This window comes from Bubalus kerabau, chromosome 1 (assembly GCF_029407905.1).
Source record: "Bubalus kerabau isolate K-KA32 ecotype Philippines breed swamp buffalo chromosome 1, PCC_UOA_SB_1v2, whole genome shotgun sequence".
Taxonomy (NCBI): Eukaryota; Metazoa; Chordata; class Mammalia; order Artiodactyla; family Bovidae; genus Bubalus; species Bubalus kerabau.
In genome coordinates this window covers 47101862-47125987 of record NC_073624.1, presented here as the reverse complement: position 1 = coordinate 47125987, position 24126 = coordinate 47101862, and the positions used below count along the sequence as shown (strand labels likewise).

The window sequence follows — 24126 nt, the reverse complement described above, 5'->3', positions numbered from 1 at the left end:
GCCACTGAGTCATCTCAGGGCCTTCATTCACTAAGCACAATCCAGTGCCCACTGCCAGTCGAACACTGGCCAGTGGTGGGGAAGAGAGGAAAGGGCCAGAAACTCAGACTCTGCTAGCTTTGGGCTAGTCGTGGGGCCCTGGTGGTGAGCTGCCCCCTGTGAAGATTAGAGGAGATGGGAGCAATAAAGAACCAAATATGCCCAGAAGGAAGGGTCTCTGCCTCACACCACAGCCTTGCTATCTGAGACCTGGCCTTCTCCTCCCCTCCCCACTCCCACACACCATCCTGACCACCTGATGCTCAGTGCGCCTGGCAGAACCAGAACAGGCTCACTGGAGGAACAAGAGAGCACAGGCATCAACAGATCCAAAGGGCCCTGACCAGGCACGTGGGCGCTGGCCACTCGGGTGTGCATACCAGCCACGCGTCACCCACCAGAAGAGCCCGCTCACCATGAGCACACACGCCTGCTTTCCATCCATGAAGCCCTTAGGAATGGAATTTGGAGTCAGGATCTCGTATCTGAGGAGGAAAAGGGCGGCAGGTCAGTACACCCCTTGCTCGGATTCTATGTGGCCTGGAATATCCATGAGACGAGGGCCGTCCCTACAGTGGAGCAGGTGTAGGATTCTTTCCACAGAGTGTCTGAGGGAAAGGGGACACTCAGTGAATTATATCCTGCTCTTTCCTGAGGCTGAACAGCACAAGGAAGGCCTGGCGTTTTCCAGAAAGCAAATGGAAACTTGTGTCAGACTGTTTCATTCACTTATGGGTGAGCTCTGAAGTGGGCTTACTAACTGCTAACCAGCACCTGCGTCTTTAGCCCCAGAAGTTTTTTAAATTAAATGTCTAGTTTCACAAATATCATCTGATACAAATCCGAAAATGCCTCATGACCTCATGTTAGAAAGATATGTGGAGTTCAGGCATTATCAGAAAAAAAACCAAGTCATGATATGTCTAAAGCCACCATTTCCCACTTCTAAACGTCCTCCATATTTGTTACCAAAAAGAAAAAAAAAGAAATAAATGGCATATATTGAGTACAAAGAGAAAACCTTTTGCTGCAGAACATTTTCCTAACAATCTCTGTCTATGTAACAGACCACAGTTGGTGAACACGGCCAGGCCTGTCTCTGCTGAGATGCTGCAGAGAACCGCTAATCAACGGGGTGGTCCAAGAAATTAAGCAGAGGGCTGCGACAGACAGCAACCAGGGCTAAACACGTCATTAGGCAAATAGGCCGGTGTCACGACTGTCCCCGCTCCGCACACACAGCAGACATCCAATTCCATCGATTTTTTTCATACTCAAGGCTCCAACTGATCCTCCTTAAATGTCTTTTCAGAGCTCGTATAATTATAGCAAACACCACCCGGCTCCCACAGTGACTGGGAGCGGAAGCCAACGTGATGACTTTCATTTTAGAGACAAAACAAGAAGTCCTTCCTCACGTGGAGCATGACACGGAGGACCCCAGCTCAGTGTGGACGAGGAGATGGCTCTCCCACTGAAGGCTCTCCGCTCACCTCTGCCGGAACTCCTGGAAGACCACGCGGTTGGGGAAGCCCTGGCGGCAGATCCGGATGCCTTCAAGAACCCCATTGCAACGCAGCTGATCCAGCACCAGATGGGGGTCCAGCTTGCCGGCCTAGGGAAGAAATCCATGCACGTGCTCTTCCTGTATGCCCAGGGACTGATGGAGAGAGGGCGGGCCCCTCTGGACGAAACAGGACAAACGCCCCCCCGGGAAGGAGCCGTCACTGCCCGCCCACCCATAGTAGTGACAGCTCAGTTACATGATCCAGGTCTGAGAGGCAGAAACGCAGGCTCTATGGGCAGGCTGTACCCTAAGAGTGCCCAAACCACCCGGAGGGTGATTGAACCAATGGCGCTGTGTGCCACAGGCGAGGGGTTTCTGCTCAGGGAGACAGACAAGGGCTGGGCGGCCCGCTGCACACTACCAAGCAGCCGCACCTTCTTCTCGTGGTTGGGGATGATGCAGCGGACGAAGTTGGGGTTGGTGTTCCTCAGCGTGGCCATGAGTTTGGCCAGCTGCTCCTTGTACAGCTGCCCCACCGTGCGGAACATGCCTTTGCGCGTCTTGAAGGCCCCAGGCATTGCCGTCTCCGACATGCCAGCCACCTGGTCCAGGCCGATGATGCGGTCCACTGGAGAGAGCAAGCAAGAGCACGTGAATACCCAGCAGTCCAGGCCAGGGCAGAGGGGCAGGACAGACAGACAGGCCAATCTGATTAGAAAAAGAGGAGACTACAGAATGGCAGACCGTTTCTACTTGGAGCTTACAAAGCAGGCTAAGGTCATCTCCAAAGGCTGAGAGCAAAGGTGACCTTGTGAGCAGAGAGGAGGGAGGAGGAAAGGGTTTGGAAAGATTGCAGAGCTGCAAAGTGGGGAAGCACATTTGTGAAGGCTGACTCCACGTTGTCACTTATCTCAGCCACCCTGGGACGCTCCTAACCCAGAGACACAAGAGCTGATGATGCATTCTGGAGGAGTGAGCAGAGCTGGTCCACTAGCCTGGCTCTGAGGAGGTGTTCAGACTTGACTGACAGGAACCCGATAGTCCATTCAGTCATTTGAAAGAAGCGGATCAGTATCCTGAACTCACACTGACCGTTACCTGAGAGCACTGGGCTAGGTCAGAAGGCAGGAGCTCTAAAGCTACTTGGCCACTGCCTGCAGGAGTCTGGCACACCCTCTCTCTGTCAGCAATCCCCCCATGCAGAGCTCTCTACATCAGGGGCCTAGAGCAACATGCACAGTGCCAGGGCAGAGAGTTCCAGAGAACCACCGCTGCCCACGGCTACCCCAAAGGCCGAGGATCCTTCTCCCTCTCAGGTCTCGCTTGGTCTCCAAGATCACGGGTCTTTCTCATCTAGACCAGCCCTCCAAGGAAGCAGCCCTCATCACCGTGGCTCCTGCCCAGAACAATGAAATGAACCGCCTCCTCCCGGGCAAAACCAAATGGTGAACAAGCCCAACCTAAGTGGCCAGCGATCTGAGGTCAGGCTTACACCAGAGCCAGTATTAAATTTGAAGACTTCCATTGCTGGATGCAAAAGTTAAGAATTCTATGACAAAGTCAGGTTCTTGTTCCTTTGTGGCCAGATCTCTGTTATTTATTTGAAAGCAACAGAAAAGACAGCTACTCAAGAGGGAAGCCAGGAGTGAGGATAGACCCAATGAACCTCTCAGTTAAAACGGGAGGCATCTATACCTCTTGCAGCCCCCACAGGGCCCCTCTGGCCACCAAAGGTGTTCTGGAACTGGGTGGCTTGTGAAAGTCACTCAGGTTGCCCAGGGGAAGGTTGAACACGCCCCAAAACAACTGGTCATTTCATGTGAGGGTGTCCTGGCCCCAAAAGACCCTGCCCAGGAGGAGAGGTAACTGCTGCATAGACACACAGGTGCCCTTGTCAGCACTGAAGTGTCTGGGCCCACACGCACACACACGCACACACATGGCAGTGCCCACACATGCACACACACACACAGCACTGCACACAGCACCTTGTGCTGGGGCACAGCAGCCATCACACACACACACACACACACATATACACACGCACGCACACACAGCACCTTGTGCTGAGACACAGCAGCCATCCAAGTGGTGAGATGCCGCCTTCATGAGGGGAGTTCTGAAGGGGACGTTGGACTGTGAAACAATTTTTTTTTCTCCTTTTAAGATCTATAACATGAAGCTGTCAATATCAAATCACAGCCCAGATGGGCCTGGCTTTCTACTGGAGTCCTGTGATGGGGAGGGGACCAGAGCCTGCGCACAAGCCTCGGGCAGACACCAGGGAAGGAGCACAGGCAGGCAGGAGCAGCCAGGCAGAGCAGGCAGGCTCAGCAGAAGCACCAGTCACGCAGCCCAGGGTGCAGCACACATTGGCGCCGCGCCAGGCGGCCAGTCACCTGGTTCTAGGTGGAGGATAGGAAAGCGCTGATAGAAATAGGCTCTCTGGGTGCTCTGCATCTCTGCAACAGAGAGGTTAAAGCAAAACCCAGGCAGAGGGAAGGAGAAACTGGCAGAAACAAGGAAAAGAATGGCTTCCGGAGGTACTGGCTACCAAGGAGATGCAAGAAGGCAGTGAGGAGTTGGACGGAACCCGGGTGGCCGAGTGCTGGGCCACCGCACGACCCCCCACAAGGGAAAGGTCTGTGGCCTCAGGGCCTGGAGAAGCCTCTGCCCCAGGGGAAGTGGCCGTGTGCCATGTTTAAGGATGCCTGGGGCTCAAGGACACCAGGAGTCAGGGACTGAGTGACCCTCAGGGCTGGAGGAGCCCATGCTCCTGGGAGCTAAGTGGGCACAAACCCTCTGGCTTGAGCCCTGCACTCAGCCAGTGGCCAGGAAGGGAAGGGGCCTAGCTGTGGGCATGGGGAGGCAGGGTGAGGGCCAAGGGCGTACCATCCTTCCACAGCTCCGAGACAAACTTGTCAGAGGACTGGTGCAGCAGTGTGGCGATGTTGTCGTTTAGCGGGTCCATGTTCTTCATCAGCCACTCATCGGCTTTGTAATCCACCTGTAAGATCAGACCTCGAGTCACAGGCTGCTCAGGGCACACTGGTGCGCGCAGGCTCTACGGCAGCAGGCTGACCCCATGCGAGGAAACATCAAAAACAGCGAAGACCCTCAACCTGGTATTTTCATCCCCAAGAAGGAAATAATGAGAAGCCTCCACGAGACGTTCTCTGCAGAGTTACGTGAAGGCAAAATATTTAAACAGCACCAACGTCTGGTTGCAGGGAACAGGCTAAGAAAACTATGTTGCAGCTACATAGTAGAATATTCTGTTTTTAAAAATGTTCACAGTAACATAAACATTACGGGGGAAAATCCTAATAATTCCTTTTAGCAACAGGACAAGTAATTTTTGTTTTGTTTTTTTTCAGGATATTCAGGTTTTCTCAGAGCATATATTCTTCTTACCTTTTCTGAAATATGTTCTCAATAACAAGAGTAATAAAACACCATATATTGTAACAATACAAACAGAGCGACTGGCCACCACAGCCTGCTTCCTAACCAACACAGCGTAACTCAGCCTGTGGTCCCCTCCTGGCCCCTTTCTGCAGGTTTTCCCACACGCAAGGCTGTCAATGATGAGGTGCAAGATGGTGGCGTCTTTCTCCCTAGAGGCAGAATGACCTCCTGGGAGAGGACAAACCCTAGAGTTGGGTGTCTTGGCATCTGTCCCCCTGGGCACGGCCAGCATCCTTGTCCTTTGAGCTGCTGCAGTGCAGGCCGGATGACGATGCCAGTTTCACCATTCAGCCCTTCGTGGGCTTTCAGGGGTGCCCAGGTTTGGCATCACCTACAACAGTACAACAAAAGCCTGCCTGCGTTTCTAACAAAGGTAGTGGGAGAATGTGGGCTTTCGGGGGGGCATGGCCTCAGGTAACTAGAAAAAAGAGATCTCCTTAACAAGTAGTTTAAAATCAAGAGTGGCTTCAACAGCCTTAGGAGACAAAGGAGCTAAGCAGGGGCGGCCGAACAGCGCAGGGCCACGTGCAGAAGGGTGGGGGAGGACCACGGGCAGCTCGGGAGCACCACTGTGACAGCACAAGTTTCTCATCACCGATCCTCACTGATGCGGAGGCTGAGGACCGACCAGCTCATCGCACATCCAAGTGTTAGACATTCTGTGCAAGCAACACAACTTCCTGAGAAGAACCAGCTTTAGTCTAAGCTTGGACCTCTGCAGACTCAGGACACCCCTGTTCAGGTCCAAGCCCTGGGATCAAGCCCACTGGAGGATGTCTGACAGCTGGTATGAAGACGGCTCTGCTACTTCCTGGCCGGTGGTCTTGGCAAAAACAGAGCCAACCACACCTACAGGCATGACCCTCACCCGGGGACAACGTTACCCCTCAGTCCCACCCAGCAGATGTTCCAGGATGTCTGGAGACATTTCTGGTTGTCACAGGTAGGAAGGGTGCTTCTGACCTCTGGTGGAGAGAAGCCAGGGCTGCTGCTAAATATCCTACAACGTGCAGGAGGGTCCCTGACAACAAAGACTGATCTGGCCACTGAGGTGGGCAGTGTGGAGCCTGAGAGGCCCTACCCCAGAGCACTGACTGCCCAGCACTGGGCTTTGTGAGCTCCTTTAATTCACATTCCCCAGTACAGTGGTGGTCACCCACATTTTCCAGATGAGGCAACCAAGGCTCAGAGAGGTGAAGTAACTGGCCCAAAGTCACACAGGAGCAGAGCCCTAATTCAGACTGCAGAGTCCATGACTTTAGCACAAACAGCACATCTACACCTGGAAAACACACTTAATAATAACACACCGCATGACACCAGGGTGTGCACACCTCACCTTGCCAGCGTAGTGGATGATGCAGAAATCTGCCTTGTCCTTCAGCTGCTTGGGCTTCTGGAACTTGGGGTGGGTGCCCTGCTCCTGCATCACCTTCTCCACAAAACTCTTGTCCGTGGCTTTGGGGAACCAGCACTCCTCGTCCAGCAGGGCCAGGATGCCAGGAGGGCCTGCCTGGAGGGAGCATAGCATCGCGCAGGTCAGCTTGACCTGGAAACCCATCGACTCTCACCCTTGTAAAGAAGTCACAGCCTGGTTTTCAGAAACTCAAGAATCTCACCAGAAGGTGCGCAGTGCTTTCCTCACACAAGAAAAAAATAAGGAGCATGACTGAAAGCACTCCAATTACAGGTTCTAGCTGAAAAAGAAATTTCTGAGGTCTAGGCTATGTCCAACACACCTTAATCCAATGATCCATCGCAAGATTCTCCCATGAGAACACTGGAAATCACGTGGTGGCTTGATGGGCCACGCAGACCCCTGACCCACGTCCAGAGGCTGCCCCTCAACAGGGGTCCTGGCCCCTCGAGTCCCTCTGGGACCCCACTCGACACACAGTGTGTCCACACAACTATGTGGTGAGCGGGGACATTGAGGATAAGGCTCCTGAGGAAGAGGAAGCACCCCGGAGCCCCAAAGCCTTCCAAACCCTGAGTTTATAAGAGAGCAGACTCGGGCACTGTGGGACTGGCTGACAGGCCTGCGAACCAAACACCAACTTGTTTGTTGGAAAACAAAACTGATTTAAACAAAAAACTCATCGTCAAAGTAAACCATTCGGTATTAGGATCACCGATGCTTCCGTCCCCAGAGGGGCGGAGCAACAGGTGGGGCGAGGCGCAATCGCGCGGCTCTTACCGGCTTCTCAATGAGGTCGATGCAAGGCTGCAGGTCGAGGCCGAAGTCGATGAAGTTCCACTCGATGCCCTCGCGCTGGTACTCCTCCTGCTCCAGGATGAACATCGTGTGGTTGAAGAGCTGCTGCAGCTTCTCGTTGGTGTAGTTGATGCAGAGCTGCTCGAAGGAGTTCAGCTGCAAGAGGGAGATGGGGTCAGACAGATCCCTGTTGCTGCCGGCGAGCCCCCAGGAAGGACTGGAGGGGTGTTTGGGCAGAATCTCCTGGGGCCCCACCGTGCCGCCCCCGTGGACCTTCCCTCATCACACCCGCAGCAGGGGCTGCAGTGCTGGGGCCCATGGACCCCGCCAGCAGTCTGGTGGAGCCCCTGTATCAAGATGATGTTTTCAAATACACAAAATACACAAAATAGATCAAAAGAGAAAGAAGTTATCTTGAAATGTAATTATCAAACATGGTAACATAGAAATCCATAGTGCTTCTTAATTAACAAGCACAAGTCCAAGCCGTCGGCTTCGTAACACCTAGAATTTAAAGCAGAGGTGAATGCAAACAGTATGCGTGTGTGCCAAGTCGCTCAGTCATGTCCGACTCTTTGCGATCCCACGGACTGTAGCCCACCAGGCTCCTCTGTCCGTAGGATTCTCCAGGCAAGACTACTGGAGTGGGTTGCCAGTCCCTTCTCCAGGGGATCTTCCCTATCCAGGGATCGAACACGCATCTCTTATGTCTCCTGCGTTGGCAGGCTGGTTCTTTACCACTAGCGCCACCTGGGAACCGAAACAATACAACATCCAACGACTGCTATGATGTGAAAATCCCTGATTTCTACTAAGACAGAACACAAGCACTGCTAATGCGGCTGTGGTTTGCGTCCTCTGCTGAATATACTGAGAGGTTAGTGAAAATAAAGAGGTAATTCTCTCCCCACGCAAGTTCGCAGCTCCTCTGAAAACAGCCATGGACCCTAGGCTAGGCTGAAGAATCTCTGAGCTCCTGCAATTACCAGTTTTTGCTACCTGACCTCAAAGTCTTTATGGGCAGGGACAAAGTCATGTCACAACACTCAAAATAAATATTTGAGAAAATATAAACAATAAACGAACAGAAAGCCCCTGCCTGTGAGGCCTCCTAGGACACCGTCTAGATGGTACCATTCTTGCCAGCATTTCTGTTTGGGAAAGGGCACTTTGTTTAAGCTTTAAATACACGCAACTACTGTCTCCTGTCTCCACACAAGCAAGGAGGTAGCCAGCTCAAATTGCTGTGGGACCAGGTGAGAGAGGACCCCAGCCCAAGGAGAAGGCAGCCCCAGAGGCTCGGGAGGTGGGAGGGGTCTCGAGGGAGAAGCTCACATCAAAGATCTCGAAGCCAGCGATGTCCAAGATCCCGATGAACGAGGCACCCTGCCTCTTGGTCTTGTCCAGAGCCTTGTTGATGCGCAGGACCAGCCAGCGGAACATGCGCTCGTAGGTGGCCTTGGCCAAGGCCTCGATGGCAAAGTCAGCCTGCGGGGACACCCGGGGTAGGGGGGAAGGGTCAGACATAGGGAGTCTTTAAGTGCTCATTCCTTTTACCCCAACAATGTCACCTGCAGGGCCCACCCCCAGAAAAACAGCCTCAAAGATGAGAAAAAACCTTCAAGCACAGATATGTTCACTGCAGTGTGAAGGAAGTTGCAAGAGCCTAAACTTTCAACATTACATGCCGAGTGAACTTGTGTGCGTGCACGCTAAGTCGCTTCAGTCATGTCTGACTCTTTGCAACCCTGAGGACTATGGCCCGCCAGACTCCTCTGTGCATGGGATTCTCCAGGCAAGAATACCGGACAGGGTTGCCATGTCCTCCTCTAGGGGATCTTCCCCACTCAGGGATCAAACCTGGGTCTCCTGCATTGGCAGGCAGGTTCTTTACCACTAGTGCCACCTGGGAAGCCCCAGATTGAACTTAGAGCTTTGCAAAGACTTTTTTTTTTAATAAATGGATATGAACTGAAGTAGCTATAGAAGAAATGACATCTGAGATGTGCTTCAAGTAACACAGCTAGGGGTATGGAGACCAGATTAACCAGGAGCCAAGACCAGCCATAAGTCAGCAACTCCTGCAGCCTGGACCCTGGGCCCAGCTTCCTCCTGCTCTCAGTGGGGTGATACCACCTGCTCTGCAAGATGCCGTGAGGACTCAGAGAGGTGACAGTGCTAACAGAGGGGACACCCCAGGGCAGGCCTCAACGTGGCCACTGCAAGAGTCCTCGCCAAGGAGGTGGCCCAACCCCCCAGCCAGAGGGCTCACCTGCTCCTTCGTCTGCGCCTTCTGGACGTAATCCCGTCCCACCTTGATGCGCGGGGTGAGGATTCCTCGGGTGAAATCGGTCACATTGATACCCAACAGGTGGGATACTTTCTGGGCAGCTAATATTTTTCAAAGAGTAAGGAAGGAAGGGGTAAAAGGTTTTAATTAAACCCAAGAGAACGAGTCCCTCTGCTCAGTCTGCGAAAGGTGTGGTAACTGAGTGATCGTTACCAGGACAATCAACTCGGGCCCGGCCCTTCCTCCACAGGGCACAGAACAGTCAGCTCTCCCTTCAGACAGGCCAGTGGGCATGGCTCCCAACTCAGGGCCCCACATTGGAACCTCTGCACACCCTTGGCCACATCCTGAGTGTGAAGAGGGTCCTGAACACAAACAGCACCGCCCTAGACACAGGGACAGAACAAGACAACTCACACGCCCACACATTAAATTCTATCGAAAGCCCCTCTGGAGCACATGTTAAGGCTAACTTAAGTAGGGTCGCTTGCCATGACCTGAGGACTAGCAATGGCCAAAGAGCTAGGGTGAGGACAGTGTTTCATGTCCTCCCAAGTCCACAGGCAAGTTGAACGACAACAGAAATGACTGTTTTACAAACAGAGACAACTGGTCTGGTCTCAGCATAAATGAGAGAAATTCAGGGCCACAGATCATGGGTTTTCTAGCTCATTCTGACACTTACTCCGTGAAGGAGCAGCAGGGTCATGTTCACGAATGTTTTACCAAAATACAGCGTGACAGGCAGCCACACACGTGCAAGTAAAAAAGAAGAGTGTCTAAGATCTCTCCAAGACTCCTTCTCCTGAGCCATCTCACCCAGGCCCCTACCCACATAATCAGGTGAGGGGCCCATGGGATTACCTGTGTTGTCAGGCATGGAGGCCTGGTCACTGTTACGCTCCTTCTTGAAGACGATGTTGCCGAGCTGGAGGACCCCCGAGATGACTCGCAGCAAGCCTTGGGGTGCAATGAAAGGCAGCTCAGAACCAGGCTGGGTGTCACCCCTCAGAGGCCCTCGGGTAAGATAAACCACGTGGGGCACCAGGCCTTGGCCTAAAGCACATCTCCAGGGCCTCTGGTTGACCTCCGCTGAGGCAGCCCTGTGCTTAGATACAAGCTCTGTTAATGCTTCTAAGTTCAGACGTGCCTCTACCTAGGGCCCACTGTCTGTTTTTAAAAATAAAGTTTTATTGGAACACAGCCAGGCCTGTCCATGTACATGCTACCGGTGGGAGAGCAAAAGTGACCCTGACTCTAATGCTGGAGAACAGGGTACACACACCCCAGCCCCTAATCTTCCTAAAATACAGCATCAAGGCCCCCTCACCTCCCTCTAGAGAAACAGGAAGACACAGGCAAGGACACCTTGCCACACCACTGTCACTCTGGGTGTCACCAGTGCAGAAGCCCCAGCCCCTTCCACACTCGGCTCGGACAAAGCAGAAATATTCCACTTGCAGCAAATGGCAAGGACAGGAGCAGTAGACCCAGGCCCTGGGCAGTTAGAAACCTGTTCTTTGTCCTCATATGTCCCTGGGCGATATGACCAAGAAATAACCTTGAACCTCAAATCTGCGGGCCCACCTCCCACCACTCAGCCTTCCTCCAGTCTCTATGGACTTCCTAATGGCCAGTGCCAACAGGAAGCGCTCCCCAGCCTCCCCGGGGAGGGCTGGCCCATACCCATCTGCTCTTCCTCTGGGATGCCCATAATCCGAAAGGCCTCCATGGTCTCCTGGAACATGTCCTTGTCCTGTTGCCCGGGAATGGTGACATGCCCGTTGGACAGGAAGCGGTATTTGTTGTATGACTCCAGCAGAAGATCAGCTGTAGGGGGCAGAGGGCAAAGTTCAGTAAGGGTCAGGAGGTTCCAGTCAACCCTGTGATCTCAAAGATGTTGGAATTGGAGAAGCACCCCGAAACACCCCAGGAATGCTGACTCTCCCCAGCACCAGAGATGGGCACACACAGAGCCCCCCACCCAAGAGCATCAAGGCCCAGAAGCCTGCAGCTGCACAGTGACCTGCCCAGGCTCCCTCTGGCCTGGTTCAAAACAGGGGCCAAGCCTGCAGCTGGCCCAGGAACAGAGTCAGGCTTGCCTTGCCTGCCCCCAGGCTGAGATTTCATTTCGTCACTGCAGTGTGGCCTAACTGCAGGGGGATCCCCAACGTGGGCCCACAACTCACACTTGAGGTGCTCCCCAGCCCCAGACAGCAGGTAGTAGAAGATGTGGAAGGTCCGCTCTTCCTTGGCTTGGCGGATGGCACGAGATTTCTCCAGAAGATCTTCAAGAACATTAAGGAATTGTGCACACTGTTGGGAAGGCAGCCTGCCACATTCACCCATTCAAAAGCCATGGAACTTCACCAGCAGAAAACAGCAAAACAAAACAAAGGCAAACTATCCTGGCTCTGTCCCTCATGGCGTGTAGCCTGTCCAAACAGCAGCTCTCACACTTGGGAGCCTCGTCTGTGTAAAGGGCCCCCTTCTCACAAGAGAAGGGAGCTAAGAACACCTCCCCAGGCTATTAACATAAAGGAGCATCCACCCAACTCTACCCTCAGGGAACCACACTGAATGACCTTCTATAGCTCCATCCTATTCGAAGATCAATTTTGCACACATGCTCAGTTATGTCCAACTCTTTGTGACCCAGTGGACTGTAGCCCACCAGGCTCCTCTGTCCATGGGATTCTTCAGGTAAGAATACTGGAGTGGGTTGCCATTTCCTTCTCCAGGGGATCCTTCCGACTCAGGGATGAAATTCATGTCTCCTGTATCTCCTGCACTGGCAGGCGGATTCTTTACCACTGAGCCACCTACAAAACCCTAAGCTCAATTTTATCCCTCCTATAAAGAAAAATCAACTTATCCTGGTCCTTTCCCTGGTGCCATAGACAAGGTGTCGCAAGAGGCCGGTAAAGGGGAAACCGCAGGAATCAGGAAGCAGCCTCTTCTCCATCAAGGTCACTTCCCCCAACCCCAGACCCAGAACATTCTTTACAGTTAACCACAAGGATACAAGTCTCAATGTTGGCTCCCACAATGTAGCCATTGACATCAAAGTTGATGCGGATGAACTTGCCCTGAGGAAAGACAAATGAAGAGATCAGAGCCCCATCGTCCAGCCCCTTCCCCAGTGGCTCAGCCTGGGGGCAGGAAACCAAGAGACTGAGCCTGCGTCTGGCAGCCAGGGACCCAGCACCCCAACCGCACAGGAACTCAGGACTCAAAAGGGCCACACGGCTAAGCCTGAGTCAGGACCAGCTCCAGGGGTGCCCAAATTCCTCCACAGAAGAGAGGAGGGAAGCAGTTATCTGGAAGCGCTCCTCCTGCTTGGTCTGACTCTGGCTTCTAACTGGCTGCGGTTACAGCAGGACAATCAGGGGACCGGTGGGGACTCCCCGCTGCCTCGCTGTCTTCGTCACCTGAGCTGAGGAAGCTCCTTACGCAGGTGTGTGACCCAGTCTACTGCCTACAACAGGCCCGGAAGCACCAAGTCTGACCCTTCTCTGCGTATGGGGCACAAACACTCGGTGGGAAGGTGCCCGTGAGCACCACCACTCACAAATCGAGAGGAGTTGTCGTTCTTGACAGTCTTGGCGTTCCCGAAGGCCTCCAGGATGGGGTTGGCCTGCAGCAGCTGCCGCTCCAGCTCACCCTGGAAAGGAACCCAGAGGCGTGGTGAGGGCCAGGCAGTGGCGTGGCTGCCAGACCTGCTCTGCCAGGCGGAGGGGAGGCGGCAGAGCTGTGTCCACACGCCCCACGTGCCAGGGATGGGGGCTTCCGGACTCCGACCACATTGGCCTTGGCCTGGTCCCCATTGTCACTCCAAAGCGACCTTTCTGCCAGATGTCTGGAAACACTGCCTGACTTGAACTTGCTTCCTGGACTAACCAACCAGCGGCCCTAGAAAGGGAAAGCAGGCTGCACATCCAGCTCGGGGACCTGGCCGGACGGCCTGGATCAGCCCTGGAGGATGCACTGAGAAGCAGCACTTGAAACAAGAAAAGACACAGAGGCATCAATCATTCCCCTGGATCGTTTCCATCCAGGACGCTGCCCTTCCTCTGCCCCCCGGGCCTCTACTCCCCACCCAACAGCCCACAAAAAAAGTTTTCCCTTTTCATAGGACAAGAAGAGAGGGAACCAGATCTGCAAGACCCCACCTTGTCACATCTGTGTCCTAATAAACTCTGCATTTTCCCTGCTGGTCCCCTGTCCTGCCACTCCCCAAGCCCCGCCACCCACCTAAACCTGTTCCCAGCAAGTCAGGTATCTGGGCATGGGATCAGCAAGGCCAACTTTGAGTTCTAATTATTTACTGATAACATCAATAAGCCCTACTACAGTCTCATGATACTTGGTGGTTGGCAAAAATGTCCCCTTATTTATGCCTTCTTATCCTTGGGTCCTCGTGATACTTAGAGTAGGAAATACAAGAGTAGCCCCATTCCACAGAAGAGAAAACTGAAGTTGAGGGAAGGGGAATGAATTGCCCGAGGTCATCCAGCCATCATCCAGCAAAGCAGGTCATTGCATTCAAGGTTTCTACCTCACACCTGTCAGTTACCACACCATCTCTTGCCACGCCCCAGCCCTACCTGGGGAGCTCCCTGCTATCAGATGGGTAGGACTTTGGAAGCAGTTATCATCCTCCTGGCAGGCCAGGTAATAACTGACACCGCCTGAGGAAAAGACGCTCTTGTTCACCTTAATACCTGGGCACTCTAGGGAGACAGCACATCACACAAGTGCCAGGTGGGGTTTTCTAATTTATCGGCAGGGCTGGAGTCAAGCCAGGACTTTCTGAGAATAAAGGCTGCCTGCCTGTAATCTGTGATGAAAGGGAGAACTGGCGGCAGGTGCTCCCCAAAGAGCCATGAGCTACAGCGTCCCAGGGACGCCTGTGGCACACAAGGCCACTCAGGCACACCATTCTGTACATAAGTCTACAGAACACCGAGGATGCTCCGGGGTCTGGAAAGGCCACCAGTGACTGGAGGGGGCCCCACTACAGCCATCCCTGGTCAGAGATCCTCCCAGGGTTGGAGAGTCTTGATTTTGGACTGTATAGATAATGTGGAGGAGGGTCAGTGCAGCCAGGTCAAGGGGCAGAGGTCAAGCCCACAGAGCAGGCCCTACAGGACTGCAGGGCACCAGCAGTCACAGGATATTGGCTTCTATCCCCCAGGCTCAGACGGGCTGGGAAGACAGCGAGGCAGCCCACGGATCCAGAGTTGGTTTGAGCGCTGCTCCCCCACTCACTAAAACACCTTCTCCAAGCACAGGCCAGGTGGCCAGGCTGGCCGAGCCACTCCTGTTCCCAGTCAGGTGGGAGCTTGGTCCCCACCTCTAAGCAGCCTGCTTAGAGGCAAAGCTAAGGCCTCTGCTGGGGACACAGGCTGCTGCTGTGGAAACATGGGGCCACCAGGCCAACCCAGCAGCAACCAGCTCGGATTCTTGAGCTGAACTCAGCTGAACTGAATGGTGGCGGCGAACCTACAGGTTTCTCTTCACTGATGCCTAACCAGGCACAGGAGAGACATTTGTCAATGAAACCTGCATACGGTGAAATTATGAGGCACTGCTATAGGCAGCGTGTGCTCGTGAGGTTTGGGATTATCTGCATGGTCTCTGAAGGGCTTCCCTGGGTGGAGTTTCTGCCAGGGGCCTCCAACTAGTACACAAAAACCAGAGGGAGGAAGAGCATCAGAGGTCGCTGTTCAGACTCCAGAAGTCCATCTGGAAAGTCCCTTCACCCAGCGCCACTTTGCCAGCTTGCCGTCTGGCCAAAGCCTTGACCCCCATAAGGTGAGGTTTGCGGTATCCCAATGGGTGGTCTTGGGATGAGCACTTGGGTCACTGTGGGGAGCAAGCTCCCCAGCGTATGCCACGACAGGCCTAGAACACAAGGCACAAACTGAGTTCAAGAGTGTCTTGTGGCCTAGCTGTGTGCGCAAAATCACTGCACAGCTTCAGGCAAGGAAATCAAACAAACTAGTCAATGGCCTTTACAACTGACGGCCTGGACGGTCGTGGGAAGCAAAGGGCAGCCTATTCAATCATTCGAGTTGAACTTGGAGCTGGGTACCGGGTGCCCATCACACAGTAGCCTGAGAAAGAGGACGTGACAAGTTCGCCTCCACTCGTCACAGCTCTTACATGCCATCCTGAGTGCTGGGGGCCTGCCTCTCCCTGCACCTGCAGATGGATCAGCCCCAGACATAACACACGTGGGTGGACGTCACTGCTCTGTAACTGTGGTCCTCCCTCCTGTCCCACAGGGCAGCAACACCAAGGCCATCCTCTGGAGATCCAGACACATACTAGGCATTCAACCAGTAGTTGGGAAATGGATTTTCCTGCAAATCCAGAGATGGAAAACCGCAGCTAGAGAACTCCTAACCTCCCCAGGCCTGTTTTTAAAATAGGTCCCTTAAAAAGAATGGAAAATGGGGGAAGGGGAGGGTAGAGAGAGACAGCAAAAGAAAACTTTACTCGTTTCTAAATATAACTCCTGACACCCCTTGGAAAAAGATTCAGAATGTCTGGCAAAGTCTGGCGCATGAAAAGTTACTTCTGGTTTGATTCCAGAAGACTATGCTCTTTAGAACATTCTGCAGGACACACCCCAGGTCTGCATGCAAGGAGACACACACCACTACTTACTTACACACGCTGCACATGGCACCCTGGGAAGTGGGGGGCGCCCAGATGGCTGTAGGGGACACCAGTGGCACTTAGATTTCATAGGGAAGTTCGAGTGTGTACTTGAGAGACAGAGAGAGCACCACACGGCCATGCTTCAGACTGACCACACCCCGCTCTGGGGAAGCCCAGTGAGCAGATTCTTGGCACTGCTTCCGGCCAGTGCGGTAAGGGCTGCCCACCCCATCTGGTCCAGCACACTGAGCGTGTCAGGGTCTGGTCAGGCAGACGCTCACTCTGCTGTGCCTCGATCAGGGCTCCGCACAGGGACTTCTGGCCCTCGTGCGCATGGGAACTCTGAGCTTCTGAGAACAGCTAGGTGGTGAGACTGGTCCCCTTCCTGCTGGGGCTGCCACTGCAGAGTGCACGCGAGACCACCGTGTGTCACAACCCAGCCCCTCCTCCCAAGAGTCAGTGAACCGAGCCTATAAGAAGAGGTCTAGCTGCAGAGAGTGACAATGGTGTGGAGTGAAAAGCTGCTTAGAAAAAAATCGTAATTCAAGGGCACACGATGGGCAGAACACGCATTCCTGGTGTACAACGTGCAGTAAACGTGCAGCTCACCTAGCGAGGACACCGCTGGGTTCGACCACAGTCCACCAAGGGGGAGAGGGGGAAAAAAAGGGAAGTGAGATGACTTTGCAGCTGCCTTTTCTCTCTTCACTGGGGGCTGTCCACCCAGAGGCATTTCAACACCAGGGAACAGAAGCAGGGGTTCCAATGCCGGCCTGCCCGAGATCCTTCAAGTCTCCATTGACTTGAGAACCAAGCTTTGGAATCTGTCTTCCAACCTCAGAAGTGGAGGACACACAGCATGACTGCAAACTTCCGGCAGTCTCCAGTTTCCACAGCAACTCAGAGTTAGGGCCAGTCAAGGAGGAAATGGGCTGGCTCTCACCAGACCCACTCCCAGGAAGCCCAGGACGCAGTCTCAAGGAAAGTGGGCCTGGCCTCTACTTCAGTCCCCCAAACGCCAAGCCATGGATCATTAAGTGCTCTCCCTTGGGGAAACCAGGCACATCCGTGGGAAGACCACACTCACCTGGTCCTTCTTGCTCTTGTGTGATGAGGCCACGTGAGCCAGGTACTGAATGACTTTCTTGGTGTTCTCCGTCTTGCCAGCTCCAGACTCACCCCTGCCAGGAGAGCCAGAGTAGTTCTCAGGGGAGAAGTGGCCAAATCTTTGGTGTCTCCCCTTTCCCACTGCAGGCTCTAACTGTCTCCCATTCTGTGGGTGCCAATGCAGGACACCCCTCCACCCCCGCAACAGCCTGTGGCAGGAAAGGGACAGGCTAAACTCTGGAATCCTCACTGGGGTCCTTTCCCATGGCCCTCCAGAGGCATGACAAGAGTAAACTTCGGTCCACTGCCTGCCCTGGTCACTTGGCAGCCTTTGCTTCCGAAAGTCTCAGGAATCAGTTTTCAGCAGCTGTTGACTCAGGGGTCAAAGGCACTTATACATCTTTCCTTGAAACTTCACTTGAAAGAATGTTCTGTATCATTAACTTCCTCGGCAGTGGGTTGATTTATCAGCTCCTCGTTAGGTTCAGAGGACGGAGGTGAGAAGCCCAGGTAAAGAAAGCTGAGGTTCAAAGCAGGAGAATGCATTCTGGGGGCCATCAGCTCCCAACCCTGCCTTGTTGAGAAAATGCTTGCTTTTCTTCTTGGCTATAAGCCCCAGCCCCACCCCCTCCTTTGAGGAAGGAGATTAAATCTTTGGCCATGAAATAAAGCTCATTCATACTGTGGGACCACTGAGTAGCAAACATTAAGCCTATTCCTTGGGGAAGTGGGGGCTTCCCTGGTGACTCAGACAGTAAAGAATCTGCCTGCAATGCAGAAGACCCGGGTTCAATCCCTGCGTCAGGAAGATCCCCTGGAGAAGGGAATGGCAACCTAGTCCAGTATGCTTGCTTGGAGAATTCCATGGACAGAGGAGCCTGGCGGGCTACAGTCCATGGGGTCACAAAGAGACGTGACGGAGCAACTCACATTTTCACTTTTCACTTTTTGGGTAAGGGGTAGGGGATTGACTTGGGAATGGATTTCATGGACCTAGGTTTTGGTAGGAGTCCCGAAGAGTAAGAACAGAACAGAGTGACCAAGGCCCCACCACCCAGACAGAAACACTTACGTGCACAAAATGGACTGGTCCTCTCGGTCTGAAATAAAAGAGACATGGGGTTAACCTCCAGGAGAGTAAAGCATCCCCCTCCAGTTTCTGAAGGGCTGCCCACTGCCCCCACCCCCACCTTCCAGGAGCAGAAACCCTCAGACACTGGCCTTGCAGGAGGACTGGGGGTTCCACACCACCAACACACGCTGATCCCCTGCCTCACTGGGAGGAGGGACATTCCCTGGTGGCAGCTGCTCCCTCCTCCAGGGGCTCAGACTGCCCACCCTGGCTGCCCACCCAGCCCCAGTTCCATCTGTCCACCTCTGAGGAAGCCAACTTCTGGAAAGCTCCCTGGAAATCTATTTTCCTGAGTGCTAAGGTGGGGGCTGCCCTGTGCATTTCTAACTTGGGGTTGTTGGAAACAAGGTCTGCGGCAGATGTTTAGAAACACTGTCCCCATCCAGGTAAGAGGCACAAGTAAGACGCTGGGTGAGAGGTGGGGTCAAGGCTGGCTTTGCAGTGGGACAGCCCTGGGCTAAGATGCTGCCTTGGTGTGGCCTTCCCGGAGCCCAGCCTCCTCCCGTGATGGGGGATAAGAGTGTACGTGGAAATTACACACGAGAAAGCACCAGTGTGGTGTCTGGCATGGGCAAAGTGCTCAGTAATGTGAGTTCAGAGGCAGGTAGGAAAGAACAGAAGCTCTTCATAATCAGCTCCTGGCCAGTTTCTGTGACAACTGGGGTCTCCCAGCCTGGGGGTCAGGAACTCTCAGCCACTCTCCTAGCTCTGTGAGCCACTCAGCCAGCAAGGATGTAAACAATGCTCTCCCCTTGGGGGCAGGCAGAACAGTAATGTTCAGCTCTGAAAGCAAAGTTTGACAGAAATGCTTTATTTAAGATATCAGGGTTGGCCTGGCTCAGTCCTGAGTGCGCAATTTTAAGCAACAGCTAAAAATAAAAACTTTTTCTTTTCCCTTTTTATCCCATCGCATGGAACACCCCACCCACCTCCTTGAGGTCAAGTCAGTCTGAATCCAGGACCAGGCTACTAGCGGACACTTGGCTGCAGTGAGGTCTGCGGTTCCCAAGTCCTGGTTTCCTTATCCATACATAAACATGCTACTAACTCCCTAACAGGATTAGTTTGAAAAACAGAAAGAATGTGCAAAGGACCCAGCCTGGAAGCCTGTGCAAGAAATGAACTCCAGAGGCAGCTGCTGTCCATCTACCTCCCCATCAAGAAGTCGCCATGATGGGTGGTGCTGACTCGGTCAGGGAGGTGGAAGAAGTAGCTGAGAAGTAACCAGGGTTCCAGCAGTTGTCAGCAGCCTCAGTGCTGGAGAGAAACTGACATCAGCCTTCTGGAAGAACACCCCCACGGGCTCGACTGCCCAGCCAGGACCCTGCAGGACACGGCATCTCGAGGCAGACTCAGGGCGGCCCGTGTGTTCGGCCTCAAGAGATAGATTTAGCTGTTGGGCACCAGCAGATACTGCACAGCAAGGTCGTGTGCCTCTCCACGAGGGGACCCTCCTGCACGCTGATCCCAGCAGCCCACTCGGCTGCACATTTCTGACGATCACCTCTTCTCCTGTCTTGGGACGGAAAAAGGGAGTCCAGCCAGGGAGGAGCAACAAGAAAGCTCGTGTCCAACACAAGCTGCAGCTGCCCCTCCAGCCCTGAGAAATATCAACAGTGCGGGGGTGGGGAGGGAACCTGGCCACTCACATGGACACAGCCCGCACCCTGCCCCCCACTGGGCAAGGGTTCAGAGCAGACCCGGAGGATGACCTTGCTTCCAGCTCTCGACTTTCCCAAAGAACAGGGCCCTTCAAGGCTGTGCAGCAGGGCCTGAGACAGACCGGGAGGGGTCCCCGATAAGGCAGCAGGGAAGGGAAGGCAGGGGGAGGGGCGGGAGGGAGGTGCTAAAGGTGGGGGAAGCCAGGGTAGAATAAGGGGACTTGGGGGGGGGGGTGGGACGTGGCACAGAACAGAAAGAACACAGCTGTGAAGGGGTCAGGCCTCCCTCCCCCATCCTCTGCTGCATCTCAGAGGCTGCCCAGCAGCTAGCGTGTTCAGTCCCGCTCCCTAGCAGCAGGCAAGAATGTACCTGCGCGGCGCGGCAAGGCTGCAGGCAGTGGCGGCTGAGGCTACCATAAAAGGAAACATTCCCATCCCTTCCAGAGGAGCCGTTTTCCCAGGGCTGTCCGGGCCTGGTCCCTGGGACGGCTGGAATTCCTCTGATTGTGTGAGGGGGAGTCAGATGCTGAACGGCTGAACAACAGGAAGCAGAGGCCCCAGACACACACGTGTGGGCACGCACACACAGTCACACTGTGCACACATACCCACACGCACACACACAGGGTTGTGGACAAGTTGCATGTGAACATGCATACACATGAATGCAGAGACCAGACGTGCCTGGGCACATGTGCAGAGCCATGAGTGCGCACACAGGCACATGTACACCTGTGGGTGCACACACACAGATAGACACTTACACAGAGGCCTGCACACACTTCACATCCCACTTCCAGAACCAAATGCTTCATGTAAGCTTCATCCACTCCACCATCTCCAGCTCTCCCTGCTCTCTGACTTTTCACCTCCAACTCCTGAAGCCAAGGTACCACTGCCAACACAGCCTAAAAGGAAACCCTCCAACCCCTGAATTTTACACTTAAAAGAAACCTTAATTTGCTTCACCAGAACATTGGCTGAGGCAAATACTTTTGCAGAGGAAACCTGACAGGAGGCGTTTCTGATTTCCTCAACTCTTGCCCCAACCACTGGGTGTCCCTAAATCCACCTGACCACATCCCCCAGAACCTGTCGATTTCTCTCTTTTTACAGAAGGTTGGGTCGGCACCTCTTAGGAGGCAGGCACTGCCCCTGGTCTGCACAAGCCTGTCTCACCGCATTTGGCTCTGTTCCTGCGCTCAGAAGCATCTCTTCTGGGTAGGGCTATTGTTTTTATTTAGTCGCTCAGTCGTGCCCAACTCTTTGCAACTCCATGGACCATAGCCCACCAGGCTCCTCTGTCCGTGGGATTTTCCAGGCAAGAATACTGGAGTGTGTTGCCATTTCCTTCTCCAGGGGATCTTCCTGAGCCAAGGATCAAACCCAGGGCTCCTGCATTGGCAGACAGATTCTTTACTGCTGAGCCACCAGGGGTCAGGCAGGAGATGGGGGAGGGTGGAGGGAATTCTCAGCGACTCTCCTCTGGCTCAGTTTACTGTGCTGGGGCCCCAGTGCATTCCGGCAAGAACTCTCCTTAACACACACTCCATAAGCTCTCCCCATACGGTCCTCTCTAGGGACACGGACCCTTGAGAGTCCAGCCCACTCCATTGTTTGCTCAAGTCCTTATTTGAGCCTGTGTGGAATGAAGCCTTATTTGAAAACACCCTTCCTTCCTCCACTAGAGGAGACAGACAGACAGACAGATAGGAATCCGACAGCCCAGAACCAGGGAAGTGCACCCACCAGAGAAAATCCAGTTCTGGGAAACAGGCTACCATAGGATGAAGACAGTAGCCTGACTTATGGCCCCTGAACCTCTCCTGCCCTGGTCCTGCCTCGGCAGGGACAGGGTAGAGACAGGAACACGAATCTCTGCAGTGATTTTCAACTCTTTTAAAAGCCGCAGCAGGGACTTCCCTGGCGGTCAAGTGGTTGAGACTCTGCCTTCCAATGCAGGGGTTTCTGGTTCAATCCCTGGTCAGGGAGTTAGGATCTCACATAGCAAAAAAAAAAAAAAAAACGTTGAAACAATATTGTAACAAATTCAATACAGACTTTAAAAGCAGCAGCAGCCTTTCCTCAGGAAAAAATCTTTCTGAGTCCCCCATATGAAGCTACTGCTAAGTCACTTCAGTCATGTCCGACTCTGTGCGACCCCGTAGACAGCAGCCCACCAGGCTTCCCTGTCCCTGGGATTCTCCAGGCAAGAACACTGGAGTGGGTTGCCATTTCCTTCTCCAACACATGAAATTGAAAACTGAAAGTGAACTCGCTCAGTCGTGTCCGACCCTCAGCGACCCCATGGACTGCAGCCTTCCAGGCTCCTACATCCATGGGATTTTCCAGGCAAGAGTACTGGAAGAGTAGGAGATAAAAACCAGAGCTGCTTGGGAGGTAGAGACAGGGTTCCTGGGAACACACTTTACAACTACTGGTCCGTGTGTCTGGAGCCATGGGGGAGAGAATAAAGCTGCTGGCTTGGTGCCCTAGATCCCAGGGCAGCACCCTCGTTCTGCACGTCCCCACAGGATGCCTGGCCCCTCAGCCTCCGGGCAATGCAAGGGCAGGGTTCCCTGGCAGCGCCGCTCTAAGGATCAAATGAGGCTGGTGCCTAAAGCCCGAGACACAGGGCAGGGTTTGGAGACTGACTGGAATGACCCCAGCCCTCTGCACCTTCCAGCTCTCCCACATGCATGGCCTCCTCACAACGACAATGAGAAAGGTTTTAAGTTACATATCCAGTGATGAGGCCATTCCCTCCCTGGATTTTATTTTAAACCCCAAATGCCCTGAGGCCTTTTGGAGCCGATTCTGACGTCCACATGGACAGGTGTTTCCAGCCAGCTCAGGAGGCCCCGGCGCAGGTTGTGGAGAGGGGCGGGGAGGAGCCCCAGCCACAGGTATTTCAGGCCAGGTACAGGCTTTACAGGCTTCTGTGAGGGGCCTTCTCGCTCACTTCCTCTGAGAGAGGAGCTGCAGATTCTTGTCCATAAAAGGCCACGCGGCTCGCTCAGCCGTGATGTGACATCAGCCCCGACAGGAAGTACGGGAGGAAGGGAACAGGTCTGGTTCACCCACTGCGGCTGCCCAGGACTGACTCATCGGACGCTCACTCAGATAACGGCTGCTGGTCTTCCACAGGGCTTCCCTCTGGGGGCACCTGGAACAGGGTTCTACCTACAGGACCCGTCTTCAGATCAACCGGGTTTTTCTCCAGAACGGACTGAGATGTGGATACAGCCCAAGCAAAAATGAATTCACAGGGCAGTTGCAGCTTCAACAGCCCACCTGAATGGGTGAGAGATGGCACAACCAGTGGGCCTGCAACTGTCCACACCAAGGCGGCTGTTTTTTTTGCTAAAACTGCACAGCAGACCCCCAGGTCACCTGCTGTCAGACCCCTGCTTGGTGTTGTCTGGGACAGAAGCCTCGAGCTGCGGGGACAAATTCCAGGGCTGCAGGTTACTTCTCCTGAGACCCTCTCAGAGACAGCACTTTGGTCCCAGTGGGCGAAAACACCAGGCACTTTGCCGGGTGTAAAATGTGGAGAGACTTATGGGTTTGAGCTCAGATGTGGGGGCTGGGAAGGTTCTAGACAACAGGTGGTCCCATCAACTGCATCTAGAAGTCAGGACACCAAGTCCTGAGAAACCCAATGACTTGGTCAAAGCATATAAGCTGGACCAAGAAGCCAGGCCTCCAGATTCTTCCCCACACTGCTCCCATAGGCCAGGGCCTCAGGGCTGCACGTGACGTGCTATTCCCACTCACGAAGGGTCACGCCAGCCTTGCAAGCTGTCTGCTACTTTTTCCAAAGCCAGCCCAAGTCATGAGCTTGGGTTATTTAAGTGCATGGGAAGCAATCAGAGGTGAGGAAGAGAGGGGGCAAAATAATGCCTCCTGTTAGCGGGTTGCTGCCAAGCCTCGGTGGCCTTGTGTCACGGCACCCAGGGGAACCTACCAGCACCCCACTGCAGTCAGTGAGCGAGGAGAAAAACCCACTGGTGGCTCCCAAGCACATGGTGGTGTCAC

General features: G+C 53.9%; 1 protein-coding gene across 1 annotated transcript in view; it reads right to left on the bottom strand.

Annotated features, from left to right (window-relative positions):
* MYH9 (myosin heavy chain 9) overlaps positions 1-24126 on the bottom strand; it is an 85706-nt gene that overhangs the window by 19394 nt on the left and 42186 nt on the right. Inside the window, exons 4-18 of the mRNA XM_055574249.1 lie at positions 18368-18395; positions 17276-17369; positions 13091-13183; positions 12545-12608; positions 11709-11807; positions 11206-11349; positions 10384-10479; positions 9502-9620; positions 8565-8717; positions 7212-7385; positions 6354-6527; positions 4439-4553; positions 1981-2174; positions 1533-1654; positions 455-524 (exon numbers count right to left, since the gene is read on the bottom strand). Of these exons, the coding sequence (XP_055430224.1) occupies positions 455-524; positions 1533-1654; positions 1981-2174; positions 4439-4553; positions 6354-6527; positions 7212-7385; positions 8565-8717; positions 9502-9620; positions 10384-10479; positions 11206-11349; positions 11709-11807; positions 12545-12608; positions 13091-13183; positions 17276-17369; positions 18368-18395 (1739 nt within the window). The remainder of the gene's footprint in view (positions 1-454; positions 525-1532; positions 1655-1980; positions 2175-4438; positions 4554-6353; positions 6528-7211; positions 7386-8564; positions 8718-9501; positions 9621-10383; positions 10480-11205; positions 11350-11708; positions 11808-12544; positions 12609-13090; positions 13184-17275; positions 17370-18367; positions 18396-24126) is intronic.